The sequence below is a fragment of the Amphiprion ocellaris genome, chromosome 12 (genome assembly GCF_022539595.1).
Source record: "Amphiprion ocellaris isolate individual 3 ecotype Okinawa chromosome 12, ASM2253959v1, whole genome shotgun sequence".
Classification (NCBI taxonomy): Eukaryota; Metazoa; Chordata; class Actinopteri; family Pomacentridae; genus Amphiprion; species Amphiprion ocellaris.
Window position 1 is genome coordinate 708,453 of NC_072777.1, and position 12,387 is coordinate 720,839.

Sequence of the window (12,387 nt, forward strand, 5' to 3'; positions counted from 1 at the left end):
CTCTAGAACGTTCTCCAGTTGTAGGTAGGTCTACTCTAGAACTTTCTCCAGGAGATGTTCTCCTCTATGAACTTCAAGGACCTGGAACTCCGGAAATATTCCCAGTATGAAGGTAGAACTCTGATCATTGATAAAATTACCGGAGATGAAGAACCAGATGGTTCTGAGGAGGTTCTGGGTGGAGGACTCTAGTGATCTCTGCAGTGCTGAAGCTTCACCTGGAGCTGATGATGGACAGAGACTTCAGAGCGTGGGTGAGCCAGGAGTCGGTCAGAGCTTCTACTTCTGCTCTGAGCTGCAGCCAGGCGTCCCTCTTAGCCGGACCCAGCAGACCTGAACACAAACATCATGACCTGAACGTTCTCCACCTCCCTCTGAGCAGTAAGCTGCCTTCTGATTGGCTCACCGCCCACGTTGTTCTTGTAGGAGCTGTACAGCTCTTTGACCCGTCGGTAGCGGAAGGCCAGTTTCCTCATCCAGTCCACCCCCCCTCGGACCCCCGTGGCCAGGCAGAGGTTGGCGCTGGTTGCAGCTTCATGGAAGCCATCAGTCGCAAAACTGTAAGTACTGGAACAATAATACCCAGGTTTATTAAAAATCTGCTCCATAAAATAGATAAATGAATAAAAAATAGAGGTCTAGATGTTGGAGTTTTATTGACACATCAGATTCTACTCATGTTAGAGCCTCAACAGTTGGTGAATTGTTGGCCAAAGACTGTATTTTAGTAGAAATATGGATCCATCCATAGATTGACACTTAGCAGGACCTTTATGGAGACACTATACCAGCCTGGATTGGAGGTTTTGCACTTTTTCCTCTTTTCAAGGACCAGTAATTGATTATTTTGGACATTTTCCAGTCACTTTGGATCATCTTTATCTATTTTTGACAAATTTCAATTTCAGACAAAATTTCAGTCATCTTTGGTGAAAATGTCAACCAAAGTCTGAAGATTTTGCGCTTTCCCCCATTTTCAAGGACGAATAATTAATCATTTTTGTCATTTCAACAATTTTTTGTTTACGGGGGATATTTTTTTTAGTCATTTTGGACAAATTTCAAACAATTTTGAACAAGATTCATGTCAACCAAAGACAGTATTTTAGTAGAAATATGGATCCATCCATAGACATACACTTACAGGACCTTTATGGACACACAACACCACCAAAGTTTGAAAATTTTGCTCTTTTTTCAATTTCAAGATGCCAATAAGTATTTATTATTGACATTTTGGACAACTTTCAGTGATCTTGGACAAGTTTCCCGAAATTTTGAACTAATTTTAAGTAATATTCAGCATGGTAGAATCAATTTTCAGCAACTCTGAGGTAATTTTGGACTAACTTTTAGTCATTCTGGACAAATTTTAAGTAATTTTGAATTAATTTTGAGTAATATTGGACAATTTTCAAGTCAAAATAGCAAAAGTTTTCTTGCCATACTTTAACTCATCAGATTCTACTGATGTTAGAGCCTCAACAGTTGGAGAAATGTGGACCAAAGACTGGATTTTAGTAGAAATATGGATCCATCCATTACAGGAACTTGATGGAGACACTAGACCAGCAAAGGTTGAACATTTTGACCCTTTTCCAATTTATTTTCCATTTTCAAGGTCCAGTATTAAAACTTTTATACTCTCTTGGATCCATTCAGTGATTCTGATCTGATGGAACTATTCTGTCTGTTCTCACCACATTCAATGGATGGTAGTTTTATTTCTGCAGATTTTGTTTAAATATTTTACAGAACTAACTGAAGTGACTCAGACTGTTTATACTTTTTATGCACGTTTTAAATAATCTTTTTAATATTTTACCAAAGTGTTAAATGTATAATAATCACCTTAAGTCCTGGCCGTTGTCGTCTGATGACACGTCATCAATATGGACCTGATCACATTCCTGTTAACAACAGAACCTCAGTTAGAACCTCAGTTAGAACCTCAGTATCAGGATGCAGACAGGATGCAGGTCCACTAGGAGGCAGCAGCAGCATTTAACTGGAAGCTCAGGAAAGATTTTGTGCTTCTTGCACATTACACCATAGATGAAAAAAAACATCACAAAAAGTGCAAAATCACCAGAAAAAAACCCAAAAACGTCCATAAAAAGACAAAAATTGACACAAAATGATGATTTTTAAAAAAGAAAAAGATCAAAAATCACCAAAAAACATCAAAAATCCACACTAAATGACACATTTAAATTTAGTTACAAAATCACCATAAAAAAAAAAATCATCACAGAGGCAAAAACCATCACAAACAGTGCAAGATAACCACAAAAGTACAACAAACGGCCATAAAATGACAAAAAATGACACGAAATTGGGAATTTTTTGGAGAAAAAGACAAAAAATCACAGCAAAAATATCAAAAATCCACACTAAATGACAACCTCTACACGTAGAAACAAAATCACCATAAAAAATCCCAAATCACCATAAACACAGTCAAAAAAAATCACAAAGTGTTCAAAAATCACCACAAAAACACGAAAAACAGCCATAAAACAACAATTAAAGCTGCAAGCAGCGTTGGACGGGTCCTCGCATCCGTGCTGGTCGGCGAATCCACGCATGTCCACCAGGTGGCGCTGCGACCGAGAGTGCATGTCGGCCTACGGATGCGATGAGGGCCGGACTCTGATCACACGTGTAAAATTTCAGGCAGATTGGAGCATGTTCAGGCTACTTTTGAGCTTTTCCTGTCCATCCACCAGGTGGCGCTGCGACCGAGAGTGTATGTCGGCCTACAGATGTGATCAGGGTCGGACTCTGATCACGCATATAAAATTTCAGGCAGATCGGACCATGTACAGGCTAGTTATAGAGCATTTCCTTCCGTCCACCAGGTGGCACTGCGACCGAGAATTTATGTCAGCCTATGGATGTGATCAGGACTGGACTCTGATCACACATGTAAAGTTTGAGGCAGATTGGAGCATGTTTAGGGCAGTTACACAGCAGTTGATTTTTCATGGCGAAGTATCAAAATTCACGAGGCCGCCATGGCCACGCCCTCAGACTTAAGGTGAGCATTTTGATAACTTTTGATCACCCATGCCTGGAGTACATCCTGGCCGAATTTCAGCTCTCTCGGTGTTACCCTGTTTGAGTTTATAGCTTTTGAAAATGTACAAAAATGACCCAAAATCGTCAAAAAGTATGACATATAATTCAAACTGGCCGACTTCCTGTTGAGTTTTGGGAATGGGTGTCAATTACATTTTTGTGTGTCTTGACGAGTTACATAAGCCTACCAAGTTTCATAATTCTAGGTCATACGTACTGGCCGTGGTAACTGTTTGAAATTTTCCAGGTGGCGCTATGGAGCCATTTTGCCACACACATGTGCAGTTTTCCTAAAATATCAAATGGGTTACGGGTCCAGATATGTGTGGTAATTTTGGCGAGCATTTGAGCATTTTTAACCTGTCAAAAAGTACTTTGTTTATTACGGCAACGATGCATTGCCACGGCAACAGTGTTGTATGAATCGTCAAAATCTTCACACTGTGGCATCGCCTAGGCGTAACCACTCAGCTGACCAATTTTCGAGATGATATGACAAAGTTTCCGGCAATGGTAGGTGCAAATGTAATGACAATTACTTCCTGTTGCCAATAGGTGGCGCTATGAGTATTTTTAAATTTATGAATGTGGATGTGTTCAGACCCGGACTGGTGTCCACCATATCAAGTTTGGTCCAGATTGGACCATGTACAGCTGAGATATAAATAATTCAATTTTCATGGCGAGAAATCGAAATTCGCCGCACCGCCACAGACACGCCCTTTGATGACGAGCCACCATTTTCTCTGGGGATCATCATCAATGTGTTCTGGCTTATGTCACCAAATTTCAGGTGAATCTGATCAACGTGCTAAGAATAGTACATCAAAGTGTGAAAAATGTCAATTTCCTGTTACCACAAGGTGGCGCTATGACTGTGAATGTATATAACCACATGGATGTTGTCAGGGCTGGACATTGATCACACATGTGAAATTTCAGGCAGATTGGAGCATGTACAGCTGAGTCAGACACCACTTCCTTTTTCATGGCGAAGGATCCATTTTTTTGGGAGACGCCATGGCCACGCCCTTTGAAATGAGATGAACATTTTGATAACTTTTCATCAGGTGTTTGCATATATTGGCCAAATTTGAGGTCTCTCGGACTTATCCCCGATGAGTTATTAATTTTGAAAAATTTACAGCTAATTCAAGATGGCCGACCACCTGTTGGTGTTAGGGCGTGGCCATGATTGACTTTTTTGGGTTTCCTGATGTGCTGAATATGCATGCAAAATTTTGTAGCTGTACATAAAACATCGTGCAAGTTGGCCTAATGACAAAATTTTTAATTTTCCAGGGGGCGCTATGGAGCCATTTTGCCCCACACATGCGCAACTCCCATAAAATATCAAATTTTTTGCCAGTCCTGATGAGCATGCCAAGTTTGACGCGTTTTGGGGTATGATAAGGCCGCCAAAATGGCAATTCAAAAGTCCGGAAAAGAATAATAATAATAATAATAATAATAATAATAATAATAATAATAATAATAATAATAATAATAATAATAATAATAATAATAATAAATAATTCCTTGCATTCCAATAGGGTCTTCGCACCGTCGGTGCTCGGACCCTAAAAATGACATGGGATTGTGAATTTTTTGGAGAAAAAGATGAAAAATCACAACAAATACATCAAAAATCCACACTGAATGACACAACCTCTACACTTAGTTACAAAATCACCATAAAAAATCCCAAATTACCACAAACACATTCAAAACTCATCACAGATTTTAAAATCACCACAAAAACATAAAAAATAGCCATAAAACAACAAAAAATGACACGAAATTGTGAATTTTTTGGAGAAAAAGGTGAGTTCTTCTCACCTCCAGGTCGTTGAAGAATAAATGAGTGTCGGCCAGGTTGAAGATCATCTCCTCCATCCTCAGGCCGAGCGTCACCGCCATGGGAGGGTCCTGACCAGGAGACAGACCACATCATCACCATGGCAACACACCTGCAACATACCTGTTCAAACCTGTGTGTGTGTGGTACTGTGTGTGTGTGTGTGTGTGTGTTACTGTGTGTGTGTGTGTGTGTGTGTGTGTGTGTGTGTGTGTGTGTGTGTGTGTGTGTTTTACTGTGTGTGTGTGTGTTACTGTGTGTTACTGTGTGTGTGTGTGTGTGGGTGGGTGTGTGTGTTACTGTGTGTGTGTGTGTCTGTGTGTGTGTGTGCGTGTGGGTGGGTGTGTTACTGTGTGTGTGTGTGTGTGTGTGTGTTACTGTGTGTGTGTGTGGGTGGGTGTGTGTGTTACTGTGTGTGTGTGTGTTACTGTGTGTGTGTGTGTGTGTGTGTGTTACTGTGTGTGTGTGTGTGTGGGTGTGTGTGTTACTGTGTGTGTGTGTGTGTGTTTTACTGTGTGTGTGTGTGTGTGTGTGTGTGTGTGTGTGTTACTGTGTGTGTGTGTGTTACTGTGTGTGTGTGTGTGTGTGTGTGTGGGTGGGTGTGTGTGTTACTGTGTGTGTGTGTGTTACTGTGTGTGTGTGTGTGTGTGTTACTGTGTGTGTGTGGTATGTGGATGGAGTGTAGAGGTTCAGCTGCAAAAACCATCATCTGTGATAGGTCAGCGAGGGTCGACAGCTCGCCACACGATTCGCTGGCGCCGTCAGACGACCAGAATAGCATCGAGCTAACAGGAAGGAGCGAAAGTGGGCGAGCGAGGACACACTGACATAAGGAGGGAGAGAGAGAGGGGAGGGAAGCTGAGAGATGAAGAAGAAAACCTGAAACTAAACTCAACCTGAAGCTTAAAAGGTTCGTCTGAAGCAGAGATGTCAAACTCATTTAGTCCAGCTTCCACCTTCAGTCCAGTCTGATCTCCAGTAAAACCAGTAAAACCACAGCATGATAACCTCTAAATAACCACAACTCCTAATGGTTCCTAATGTTCACATTTAAGGAATTATCTTTTTACTAAACATCATGAACAACCTGAAATTTATGAAGAAAAATAAAATCAGTTTCATCAACATTCAGCCTCAGTTTATCATTTCCACATTACAACTTCCAGATCACAGAGTGTCGACAAAGGAACACAACATTTAGTCACCTGGAACTGAACCATAGAGGATTTACTGGAGGATCAAAACCACAAAATAAAAGACAAAAAAAGACAATAATAAGACACAGATTACAAAAACAAGACACAAAACAACAAAACATGAGACAAACGACACAAAAAAGAAAAAAGAGACAAGAGTTAAAAAGCAACAAAAAATGGACAAGCAACACAAGCGAGACAAACAATACACAAAACAACAAAAACGAGAAGCAAAGGGAAAAAATGATACGAAAAAAGACAAAAAAACAAGACACAATATAACAGAAATGAGACAAAACGACAAAAACGAGAAACAAAATGGCAAAAAATGGACAAACGACACGAAACAAAACAAAAAGAGACAAAACATTAGCCAAAAAAGCTACAAAACGACAAAAAAATGGACAACTGACAAAAGTCAGACAAAAAAATGACAAAAGCGAGAAACAAAACAACAAAAAACAAGACAAAAACCACAAGTGGGACAAAAAGGAAACACAAAATAACAAAAAATTTGACAAACGACAGTTAAAAAAAAAGAGAAATTACAAAGCAACAAAAAAGGGCAAACGACAAAAAATCTGACAAAAAAAGACAAAAAACAACAAAAACAAGACAAAATATTACAAAAATGAGACACAAAACGAGAAAATCCAGAAACAAAACGACAAAAAATGAGACAAATGACAAGAAAAAAAGTCCAAAAAGTTACAAAGAAACAAAAAAAACAGACAAACGACAAAAATGATGCACAAAACAATGAAAAAAGCAAAACACAAAATGACAAAAATAAGACAAAAAACACAAACAAGACAAAAAGGAAACACAAAACGAGAAAAAAGAAAAAAACGACAAAAGTCAGACAAAAAAAGACAAAAAACCAACAAAAACAGACAAAATATTACAAAACCGAGACACAAAACGACAAAAGAACAATGAAACAATGAACAATCTAGTATTTTACTTCATGATCCAAACAACCTGTCATGGTCTAGAAATGATTTTAAATTTATAGTTTTACTAATTTACAATCTGCAGTTAATGTCTTCTCTGGAATTTTTACACTTTGAGGGCCGGATTGGACCCTCTGGAGGACCACTTTTGGCCCACGGGCCTCATGTTGGACACCTCTGGTTTAAAGCATTAATTTACCTCCAGAAATACAATCTAGTCATTTCAGTTCAGTTCATGTTGTTCTGACAAACAGCAGGAAGTGGAAGCTAAAGGTTTATGTATTAAACTGCAAAACATGATTCAAATCAATTAATATTCAGTCAGAAAGTTTCTGTCTGAATATTAAAGTCTGGATGTTTTAAAGCTCAGAGCAGCTAAAGAAATGTTTCTCCTGATGGTGGTACAGACTTTAGCATCAAACTTTATGGGAACAAGTCGTTGTTTTTAACTGCTGGGTTTGTTGTCAGACAACCTAATAAAATCAGTGTTTAAATGAAGCTAACGCTTCTTAGAGGTCTAGATGTTCATAGAGATCTAGGTGTTCATACAGGTCTAGATGTTCATAGAGGTCTAGATGTTCATAGAGGTCTAGATGTTCATAGAGGTCTAGGTGTTCATAGAGATCTAGGTGTTCATAGAGGTCTAAATGTTCATAGAGGTCTAGATGTTCATAGAGGTCTAGGTGTTCATAGAGGTCTCGGTGTTCATAGAGGTCTAGGTGTCCATAGAGGTCTAGGTGTTCATAGAGGTCTAGGTGTTCATAGAGGTCTAGGTGTCCATAGAGGTCTAGGTGTTCATAGAGGTCTAGGTGTTCATAGAGGTCTAGGTGTCCATAGAGGTCGAGGTGTTCATAGAGGTCTAGGTGTCCATAGAGGTCGAGGTGTTCATAGAGGTCTAGATGTTCATAGAGGTCTAGATGTTCATAGAGGTCTAGGTGTTCATAGAGGTCTAGGTGTTCATAGAGGTCTAAATGTTCATAGAGGTCTAGATGTTCATAGAGGTCTAGGTGTTCATAGAGGTCTCGGTGTTCATAGAGGTCTAGGTGTCCATAGAGGTCTAGGTGTTCATAGAGGTCTAAGTGTTCATAGAGGTCTAGGTGTCCATAGAGGTCTTGGTGTTCATAGAGGTCTAGGTGTTCATAGAGGTCTAGGTGTCCATAGAGGTCGAGGTGTTCATAGAGGTCTAGGTGTCCATAGAGGTCGAGGTGTTCATAGAGGTCTAGATGTTCATAGAGGTCTAGATGTTCATAGAGGTCTAGGTGTTCATAGAGGTCTAGTTGTTCATAGAGGTCTAGGTGTCCATAGAGGTCTAGGTGTTCATAGAGGTCTAGGTGTTCATAGAGGTCTAGGTGTCCATAGAGGTCGAGGTGTTCATAGAGGTCTAGGTGTCCATAGAGGTCGAGGTGTTCATAGAGGTCTAGATGTTGATAGAGGTCTAGATGTTCATAGAGGTCTAGGTGTTCATAGAGGTCTCGGTGTTCATAGAGGTCTAGGTGTCCATAGAGGTCTAGGTGTTCATAGAGGTCTAGATGTTCATAGAGATCTAGGTGTTCATACAGGTCTAGATGTTCATAGAGGTCTAGGTGTTCATAGAGGTCTAGATGTTCATAGAGGTCTAGGTGGCCATAGAGGTCTAGGTGTTCATAGAGGTCTAGGTGTCCATAGAGGTCTAGGTGTCCATAGAGGTCTAGGTGTCCATAGAGGTCTAGGAGTTCATAGAGGTCTAGATGTTCATAATAAGAGTGTAATGTGTGTTTATATGTATTTATAATATAAATGTAGTGTATATATAGTTATAATAAGAGTGTGTGTGTTCATATGTATTTATTATATAAATGTATTGTATATATAGTTATAATAAGAGTGTAATGTGTGTTTATATGTATTTATTATATAAATGTAGTGTATATATAGTTATAATAAGAGTGTGTGTGTTCAGGTATTGATGCCAGATGAGTCTCGTCGGCTCTGGTTTGTGTGTCGATGGTGTAAACACTATTTTAAGCGAAGGTGTGAACAGACTCAGCTGCCACCAAACTTCTCAGAGCTGCAGATATTTAGAGTTTAACTCATCATTTCAAACGCTGAAGCTTCAAACCTGCAGAAACGACGAGTGAAGCGCTAGATCTGGTGATTTTCATGGACGAACATGTCCAATAAAACCAGCTGTAGATTTAATGCTGCAGATTCTGGTTGTCTTTATAGGTTTTACTGGAGACCATCTGAAATATAATTATTATTAATGTTAGTATTTCCTGTATTCCTGAGAACAGAACCAAACTTCTCTTAGTGGCTCTTAAAAAGTAAAGCAAACCTAAAGTTTTTGTTTCTTCTAAACCAAAGAATCAATTCTGGACTTAACTCATTGGTTCTTTATAACCAAAGAACCAAAACAGAAGTTCTCCTTTTGGTGCTTGTAAACTAATGAATTAAGACAGAACATCTCTTTTCAGTTCCTTCTAAACCAAAGAACCAAATGAAACTTCTCCTTTTATTTCTTGAAAACCAACAAACTAAAACTAGACTTCTGCTGTTGGTTCTTGGAAACCAAAGAACCAAAACTAAAGTTCTCTTTTTAATTCCTTCTAAACCAAAGAACCAAAAAAGACTTCTCTTATTGGTTCTTCAAAACCAGCAAACTAAAACCAAACCTCTCCTATTGATTCTTGAAAACCAAAAGTAGCTGGGCCTCTTCTATTGGTTCTTCATAACTAAAGAACCAAAACCAAAGTTGTCCTTTTGCTGCTTGAAAACCAATGAACCAAGACAGAATTTCTCTTTCTAGTCCTTGAAAACCAAAAAGTCAAAATAAATTTCTCCTTTTGTTTCTTCAAAACCAACAAACTAAAACTAGACTTCTGTTATTGGTTCTTGGAAACCAAAGAACCAGAACTGGACATCTCTTGTTGGTTCTTGAGAACAAATGAACCCAGACAGAACTTCTTTTTTCAGTTCCTTCAAAACCAAAGAACCAAAACTGGACTTCTTGTTATGGTTCTTTAGAAACAAAAGACAAAACTGGAATTCTCTTTTGGTTCTGGGAATCTACAGAACCAAATCTGGACTTCTCCATTTTGATTCCTGCAAACCAAAGACTCAGAACTGGACGTCTAGAGAGCTGAAGTTCTCCTTTTTCCCGAATGAAAACTAATGAACCAAGACAGAACTTCTCACCTCCATCCTTGAAAACAAAAGAACCAAACCTCTTTTTGGTTGTTGGACACCAAAGAACCAAAACTGAACTTTGCCCTTAAGTTCTTGAAACTAAAGAATTAAAAGTTTAAAAAACATTTTGTCATTTCGAACATTTTTTCAACATTTTTAAAACATCTTCTTGAATGTTTTTTAGCGTCTTTTAGAGGATACTGTGATTATTTAACTACTGTTGATCAAACTAAAGAGAAATGATTGAAGCCTGCTGAGTGGAACATCTGGAGGTCCAATAATCATTCCAAAGCTGCAGATGAAGAACTCTTTGGTGTTCTGCTGTTGGGTGAAGTTTATCATCACATTAACTCTGAGTCAGTGAAAACATCTCGTTCATTATTAACTTTAAAGTGATGACAAACACAGAACCTACATTTGGGTTCTGTGCAGTAAACAGAACCGGAGCAGCAGAACCACATGTGTTCTGAATCTCCTCCAGTCGGAGAGTTTTACAGCTCAGCCGGGCTTTTCTTCACCCTCCAAAGCTGCCAAACATCCAGAGGAACCCAATCAGAGCCACAGTGCCGACCCCAGAGCTGCCAAACACCAACATCAGGACGGCTTCAGGAAGCAGAACCGAGCCGGCCGGCCGGCGGTGCCCACAGGAAACGACATCACCCAATAAAAATGTGCAGCCTTGGCGGCGGCTGATTTGACCGGAGCCAAGAACCGTTAAAGTAAAGGGAGCCATAAACAGCAGAGACCACCGGACCGGTTCAGAGGAGCTGGAATCAACATCAGCCAGTGAGGAGTTAGCACATCCACCACCCAGAGACGCTGATTAAGAACCAAAGAAACGGATCTCAAACATTCAGGATGGGAATAATCTGCTCAGAAAGGAAGAGCTGCTGGAGATAAAACGTGTTGGAGATGTTTGAATCCTGAATAAAAGCTTCAGGTTTTAATTTAAAACACAATAACGTCTCCAACATGTTTTGGGTTGTTCCAGAACTGGAGGACATTCTACGTCCCACTCGTCAAATTTCAAACAATCCATGTATTAAAAACCCTAAAACATCAGTAGTGTGTAAATGTTCTTGTCCTGAGACCAAATCTGTAAAAACTAGGAGAAAAAAATGATTGAACATATTATAAAATACCAAATAAGTCTGGAGTTCCCCTAAAATGCCATTTTTCTCTTGTCCACCCCCTGATGACCAAACTGGATCTCTAATAAAACCGTTAAAATTAAATCTCCTTTTTTGGGTTTTATTTTTTCATTCATGTCTCTGTAATTGTGGGAACATTTGTATAATCAACATAATATTTTAAATAATAATTATCATTCATGGAACGTGTCCCACAACATGTTAGCAGAACCTGGTGATGACGTTTCTGTTTTGTGTCTTGTTTTTGTCTTTTGTGCCTCATTTTTGTCGTTTCCATCATCCAACAGTTTTCCTACAGAATGTGTAGAGCAAAGCTATGTCCTCTCTTCTATTTTCCATCTTTCTTGATTGAATGTCTCCCTCCAGCTCATATTATCAGGATCAGACTAATTCTTTGGACTGTTTTCCATCAGTCAGTTTGTCCTCTTGGTCAGCAGTAACAGCAGCTAAATATCTAGCTTCTACTGCTGAGAAAAAGATCACATTAGCATGGATTAGAGTAGGGTTAGCAAACAGCACAGAAAACATGGAATAAAAATGATGCCATTGATGTGGAAGCTGAGCCAATTTATTACCTATTATTGATCAATATGGAGCAGAAAACTGAAGAAGAGAAGATTTATTTTTCAAACATGTTGAAGCCCAAATGTCCTCCAAATCTGGAATGATCCTTTTAATCCTGAATAAATGATTCTCTGTGCTGCTTTAAGAAGCTAAACTAGCAGAATAAATATGAACTCAGTATACTAAAGGTTGGATGTTCCAGTAGTGCATCAAGAAACTATCTGGAGTCACATAAGACGTCACCTCAGACAAATTTAAAGTCATTTTTAACTTAATTTTGGATAGATTCTCAGTATTTTGTGACAAATGTGAGTAATTTGGGTGATTTTTAACTGACGGCGGACAAATTTTCAGTCATTTTGTTCAAGTTTTTGTCATTTTGGACCAGTTTTTGTTATTTTAAACAATGCAGAGTAATT

At 39.0% G+C, this 12,387-nt stretch overlaps 1 protein-coding gene across 11 annotated transcripts in view; it reads right to left on the reverse strand.

Annotated features, from left to right (window-relative positions):
- eya4 (EYA transcriptional coactivator and phosphatase 4) overlaps positions 1-12,387 on the reverse strand; it is a 76,790-nt gene that overhangs the window by 8,583 nt on the left and 55,820 nt on the right. For all 11 annotated transcript variants that reach the window (XR_008603481.1, XR_008603486.1, XR_008603480.1 and 8 more), the window contains 4 exons: positions 4,921-5,010; positions 1,852-1,910; positions 407-567; positions 219-333 (listed from right to left, as the gene is read on the reverse strand). Coding sequence is in view for 3 of the 11 variants with exons in the window: in XM_055015815.1 (XP_054871790.1) it covers positions 219-333; positions 407-567; positions 1,852-1,910; positions 4,921-5,010 (425 nt within the window). In the remaining 8 variants the exon portion in view is untranslated. The remainder of the gene's footprint in view (positions 1-218; positions 334-406; positions 568-1,851; positions 1,911-4,920; positions 5,011-12,387) is intronic.